At 40.5% G+C, this 6,941-nt stretch overlaps 1 protein-coding gene across 1 annotated transcript in view; it reads left to right on the top strand.

The window, feature by feature from the left end:
• Positions 1-5,410, top strand: part of Ncoa6 (Nuclear receptor coactivator 6) — a 106,717-nt gene extending 101,307 nt beyond the window's left edge. The window contains exon 4 of the mRNA XM_017612432.1: positions 5,292-5,410. Coding sequence (XP_017467921.1) covers positions 5,292-5,332 — 41 coding nt within the window. The 3' untranslated portion in view covers positions 5,333-5,410. The remainder of the gene's footprint in view (positions 1-5,291) is intronic.
• Positions 5,411-6,941: the final 1,531 nt, after the last annotated feature.

Here is a 6,941-nt window from a genome sequence, read left to right as displayed (position 1 = left end):
AAAAAAAAATAGGGACTTGGAAAGCGGTTTAAAAATTGGTTAAAAATAATAAAAACAATTAATTTTTTTGTGACATAATTTGCCGTTTGGTTTGTTGTGTGCACTAAAAATGTTTTGTTTTGTTTTGAGCCTTATTAAAAAAAAAAATAGGGACTTGGAAAGCGGTTTAAAAATTGGTTAAAAATAATAAAAACAATTAATTTTTTTGTGACATAATTTGCCGTTTGGTTTGTTGTGTGCACTAAAAATGTTTTGTTTTGTTTTGAGCCTTATTAAAAAAAAAAATAGGGACTTGGAAAGCGGTTTAAAAATTGGTTAAAAATAATAAAAACAATTAATTTTTTTGTGACATAATTTGCCGTTTGGTTTGTTGTGTGCACTAAAAATGTTTTGTTTTGTTTTGAGCCTTATTAAAAAAAAAAATAGGGACTTGGAAAGCGGTTTAAAAATTGGTTAAAAATATTAAAAATAATTAATTTTTTTGTTGCATAATTTGCCGTTTGAATCGTTTTGTGCATTAAAACTGTTTTTGATTTTGTCGTTTGATTGTGATAAGAAAGCTTCTTAATTTTTTGAATTTTAACCATGGTGATTATTGTTTGTTTAAATTTCAAAGTGGCACATAAAGAAACCGGGTTCGCTTTTCTATTATATTATTATCCTTTTCTTCTAAAAATTATTGAACATTGAAAAAAAAAAAAATAAATTGCAAAATTTTTTTTTTATTTAAAAAAAAATTTTTTTTTCAAAAGTTAACTAGCTTATCTTAGAACGGCAAAAAAACGGCAAATTTTGACATAAAGCCTAGTCGTTTGTCTTTGAGTTTGGAGGGGTGCTTCGCTAACTTTATAGTTATAAAGTTAGCAAAACACCTTATATCTAAAAAAATACCAGAGCGACAAAATTATTTTTTCAACAACTAATTAACGGCAAAAAACGGCAAATTCATGGGTATATGCGACATTTTTTGCTTGATGTTGTTTCGTTAACTTTATACACATAGAAACTCCTTTCCACATCCGTAGATGTAGTTGGGCATTATTTAAATAAGCTTAATACTGCTGGGGAGTACTTCGATAGATCTTCACTCCTAGTTGTGAAGCCAGTAAATAATACTTCTTTTATAAGTATTACCAATTGGGGTACAGCTACGGTTTCTGGCAAAAATACTTTAAAGTTTTTTTTTTTTGTATGTACATTTGGTAGTGCTTTTTCATAGTTGTAATTATTTCCAAACTTTCTTTTAATGTCAAACCTTTTGTTTGAAGCTTTGTTATATCTACTATCAAACAACCAAAATTTGCCTTAATGAACGCCAAATTTGTTGGGATTTCTTCAAGCTGTAGCAGTATTAAGGTGAATTCATACAAGGTGATATCAGAGGTGTAAACATATGTATGAATTCACCTTGTTTCACGCTTTTTTATCGCCTAAGTCAACAGATTCCCGCTGACCTAAGAGGCGATTGTGCGTACGGTTCAAATCGCAGCTCACAACCTCCGGATATTTATATCCACGTATCCTCTGGGTAGCAACCAAACACCCGTTTGGGAGCGAGCTAAAGTGAGAAGGCGTAAAACTTCGCGTGCGCTGGGTTTGGGTCCCGCCACGTTAAAACCCCGCCCAATGAAAAATTCCAACAAGCCTCGGATGAGACCCCCTTTTTCTGATGACGACCACGGCAAACGTATAAAGGACTATGATTTAAGGGTATGCACCTGGAATATCCGGACCCTTAATGGGGAAGGTGCCTCTGCCCGGCTGGTTGATGTCCTCGGGAAGACAAAGGCTGACATCACCGCCATCCAAGAAATGCGATGGACGGGGCAAGGTAAAGTAAGCGTGAAGCCTTGCGACGTCTACTACAGTTGCCACGTAAAGGAGCGCAAATTCGGTGTTGGATTCGTGGTAGGAGAGAGACTCCGTCGCCGAGTACTGGCGTTCACCCCGGTGGACGAACGTCTAGCCACCATCCGCATCAAAGCGAGATTCTTCAACATCTCCCTCATCTGCGCCCATGCCCCGACGGAAAAGAAGGGCGAGGCGTCCAAGGATATCTTCTATGAGCGCTTGGAACGTACATATGAGCGCTGCCCCCGACACGATGTCAAAATCGGAAAAAGGAAGGGATCTTGGCGCCACTTTCGGAAAATTCAGCCTCCACGACGAAACTTCCGATAACGGACTGAGACTGATCGACTTCGCCGGGGCCCGAAACATGGTAATATGTAGTACTAGGTTCAAGCATAAAAAGATTCATCAAGCTACGTGGCTGCCCCCGGATCGAAAAAGGAGAAACCAAATCGACCATGTTGTGATAGACGGAAAGCATGCTTCCAGTGTTTTGGACGTACGTACACTCCGAGGCCCAAACATCGACTCGGACCACTATCTTGTTGCAGCCAAGATACGCACACGCCTTTGTGCAGCAAAAAATGTGCGCCCAAATATGCAAGGAAAGCTTAACGTCGAAAAGCAGCAATCACAACAGACAGCCAGTGCTTTCGCTACTCGACTCTCACACCTTCTCTCAGAGAGCACTCTTCAACAATCCGACATACGCGAGCAGTGGAACCACATTTCCCGATCATTAAGTACAGCCGCCGAAGAAGAAGTTGGGTTTCAGCGAACCCGAAAGAACAACTGGTACGATGAGGAATGTCAAGAAGCCGCAGAGAAAAAAGACGCCGCCTATAGGGCCACGATGCTATCGGCGCAACGCGAGCTATGTGGGACCGTTATAGAGAACTGAAGAAGGAAGGGAGACGTATTTGCCGCAATAAGAAGAGAGAGCCCGAAACCGAGTCCAATATTTCTTGCTCTATTTACAAAAGTGGAATACTATTGGAAAGGTTATGAATTAGGCTTTCTCTATTCAAAGCGAAAATACAAGAATTTGTCTCGGCCGAGATGAAATTCAAATAAATTACTCGAAGAAAATAAAAATTCCTAGTAGGCCTGAAAAATGAAAATTTCATTAAAACCTGAACTTTCCAGCAGCTAAAATTGTGTTGTTTAAAGTCAAAGAGGAGTGGTAAATAAACTGAGATACAAACTTTATCGAATAGTCGCTGCTAACGAGTTTGCGGGTCTAATGAAATTAATAAATTGCTAAAAATAAATCTAAATTAACATCGTTTTACTTTAACATGAAATACTCAGTCCTAGTTTACTAAAATCCCAAAAATGTATATTCATTAAAAAGAATATACCTACAAAAATAAGACCAAAATGGTATTTTAGCAATTGTTGCATAAATCACATAACGCCAACAAATTAAACATTGAGATTCAGTTTCAAGTATACAATTTTAGATAATACTGCGCTCGGTAATCTTCCAAATCGATTCCCGTCCCGCCCTACACTTTGGTCTATATTTTGTAATTGTTATTGTTTCGTCTTTAGCAGGCATTTCTTAAAACATTGTTGACGTTGTTTTGAAATTTGGCGACATAAAATAATGTAATTAATATTTTCTAGAATGTGAAAATAATACACTGTGCGACGACTGGAATTTAAGTGTGCTCTAAGCACAGCTTATAAGGTATTATCGAGTGCATTGTGCGAAAGACTAAAGCCCACCGTCAACGAACTGATTGGACCTTATCAGTGTGGCTTTAGGTCTGGCAAATCCACCATAGATCAGGTATTCGCAATACGCCAAATCTTGGACCCACGAGAATAGGATCGACACACACCATCTATTTGTAGAATTCAAAGCCGCTTTCGACAGCACGACGAGAAGTTGCCTTTATTCCGCGATACCTGAATTTGGTATCCCCGCGAAACTAATACGGCTGTGTAAAATGACGTTGAGCAATACCACCAGTTCCGTCAGAATAGGGTAGAACCTCTCCGAGCCGGTTGATACCAAACGAGGTTTCAGACAAGTTGAATCCCTTTCCTGCGATTTCTTTAATCTGATATTGGATAAGATAATAAGAGCCGCAAAACTAAACCGCTCAAGCACAATACTTTACAAGAGCGTACAATTGCTGGCGTATACCGACGACATCGATATTATCGGTAAAAACAAGGGCTACGTCTGTTCTGCCTTCTCGGGATTGGATAGGGAAGCAAAGCGAATGGGTCTGTTGACAGTTATAAGTTTGAAAAAGTAGACGGCTTCGTTTATTTGGGAATCAGCAGTAACACCAATAATAATGTCAGCCTTGAAATCCAACGGAGAATCACTCTTGCCAACAAGTGCTACTTTGGGCTGAGTAGACAATTGAGAAGTAAAGTCTTCTCTCGTCGTACAAAGGTCACACTATAAGCCACTCATCATGCCTGCGCTGGTGTATGGCGCGGAGGCATGGACAATGAAAGCATCTGATGAAGCGGCTCTTGGAGTTGGAGTTAGGCCGAGATGCAGGATTTAATCAGAAGTAGTCCGAGGTCGTTCCGTGCACTTAAGTCTAGAATATGAACAATCTAGCTATGCAAAAACCAAAAATGTGGCTCGGTAGAACTTTTGTGCTGAGGCTTTTGTGGAACGGGCTAAATGAGAATAAGAAAAAGTAAACAAAAAAATGCCAAATTAAACTCGTGAGTTTCTTAAAGCTTAAACAGACGGCAGCGTTGATCCTGATTAACTCTGACTTAATCCGTATCAACTGCAGTTAATTCCCGAGTTGATCCGGATCAACGCTGCCGTCTGTTTATGCTTTTAATCACCCCAATGTGAACACTTGACAGTTGTTCATAAACTCAAAACGTGTAACTCGAGTTTATGGCTCAATGAGAACGTAATATAATGCTTTTATATATGGACAGCTGCATGTGCGTAGAATAGCAATTAAAAACACAGTTAGTTTCAATAAAGTACATAAATGAATGTAAACAAAGCTTTACATTTTAGAGGGCAACTAAATTGAAAAAAAAAAAACATTAGCTACTCTGCTCCTGCTACCTTTTAATGTGCCTTGAGTTAGGTATTAAAGTTATTCGCGAATTTCAATAATTGTAATGATGCACATTATTTCGCCATCACCCGCTTTGCTGAGTGTATGGAATTTCTGCGTGTAATTTATTTCAATAAATCTCAACATTCTTAAACTATGCCAAAATTGGAGATTTTAAATTTTTCAACCATCTTCAAAATAAATACTTTCAAACTAAAACTTTCTTAAACTCTCTATTGTGATACTTTTTCTATTCTTATATACCCTGAATTCGAATATATATAGTGTTAACGCGCGAGGGTTAAATTATTAAATCAAAAATTGTCAATCACTTGTGCTTGCAGGGTTCTGGTGGTTGTATTTGCTAAACGTCACCTTTTCTTTTAGGTGCGCTCTTGCACGTTTTACGAACCTTCTTTTTACTTTGATCGTTGACGGAGAAGGCAGCATAACCACCCAAGCGCAAGCACAAGCGTAAGAATCACATGTAAATTCCATTTGGTATTTTCTACTAATGTAATTTAAATTGTTTAGATTTTAGCACCCATTTATTTGATGCGTAGCGAACATATTATTTAAATAAAGGCTTAAAGTACGTGCTCGCAAAATCGCGTTTCATTCTCCAGTCAACACACTAAAATACTTTTGCGTATAACCTAAAATTGTACAAAGAACCAATATGAGCAGCGAGGAAAATACGATTCCCGAGGGATCTGCCGTACCGTCATCCAGCGCATCGGCCATAATAAGTGTAACCGCATCACCAGTCGCACCTCCTCCACTTCAGGAACTCGCGACCATCGAAGCACCTTCACAAACTTGGACAACTGCGCTAATTGATAGGGAATCTCGATTCGTCGGTGCTATATCCGCGCAAGAGGATGTATTTTCAGGTGCTATAGCATTAGGTACCAGTCATATAGGGGAGCATTCACAGATGGCACCTTTAGCCAGCACAACCGTCACTTCCTGTACATCCGCAGGTGCAACCTTATCGGATTTGCAGACACATGTGAATTTAGGCGCTCCAATTTCGTCACCGCCCACACGTGTTCAGGCTCTAACCTCAAAATACGATGCGTACATTCGGCAAGCGCCTTTGACGACATGTATAGAGTCTGGCCCGTTTTCTGCACATGTACATGGTATCAGAACCTCAGCGATGAACTCATACCCTTCCACGGCGCTGTACAACGGTGTAGGTAATTTTGGGGGTCACCGACCAGCTGCCAATTCGACATTTGTTTACTCAATCGCTGAAGGGGCACCCCAGAGTGGTAACGTTACGCATTCATGCGCACATAGGTTTTCGGGCGCTTCGCAGGTTCAAGCGCCATATGCTCCACCATATACCGCGCCGGTGTGGACATCTCGCCAGTCTCAACCGTTTTCGTTTATACCACCAGCATCAGGGTTGCCGAATGTGGCGAACGGAAATCAAAGTGCATGGGGCGCAATGGGTCAGTCAGGGCTATACACAACTTACGATGCAACGTTGTTGCCCTCGCATGTAGCTGCGAGGCAAGCCATTACTAAGGACTTACCCTCCTTTTCCGGTAAGCCGGAAGAGTGGCCTTTATTTATTACTAATTATGTTCAATCTACGGAGCGCTGCGGGTTTTCTGACCAAGAGAATCTTATTCGGTTGCAGAAGTGCTTGAAAGGCGCTGCACTTGAGTCAGTCCGAGGAAAATTAATGATGCCTGCCACGGTAAACTTGGCCATCGAAACTCTGCGTATGCTCTTCGGTCGGCCAGACGTGATTCACGAAACGCTCCAACGTAAGCTGCGAGAGGTGCCTCCTGTACGGATCGAAAGGTTAGAGAGCTTGATTGAATTCGACCTGGCTGTGCAAAATTATAGGGCGACGATGCAAGCTCTGGGTCTCGATGGCTATTTGGACGATCCCATGCTACTCAACGAACTCCTGAGTAAACTTCCAGGTGAAATGAAGCTGGAATGGGGTAGACGTCGTTTAAGTCTTGCACGCGTAGATATTATTGCGTTTGATGAGTGGCTCTTCGGACTGGCATCCTG

This window comes from Rhagoletis zephyria, unplaced genomic scaffold (assembly GCF_001687245.7).
Source record: "Rhagoletis zephyria isolate East Lansing unplaced genomic scaffold, Rhagoletis_zephyria_1.1 Rzeph_scaffold_00538, whole genome shotgun sequence".
In the NCBI taxonomy this organism is placed as follows: Eukaryota; Metazoa; Arthropoda; class Insecta; order Diptera; family Tephritidae; genus Rhagoletis; species Rhagoletis zephyria.
This window is presented reverse-complemented; position numbering and strand designations above follow the sequence as displayed.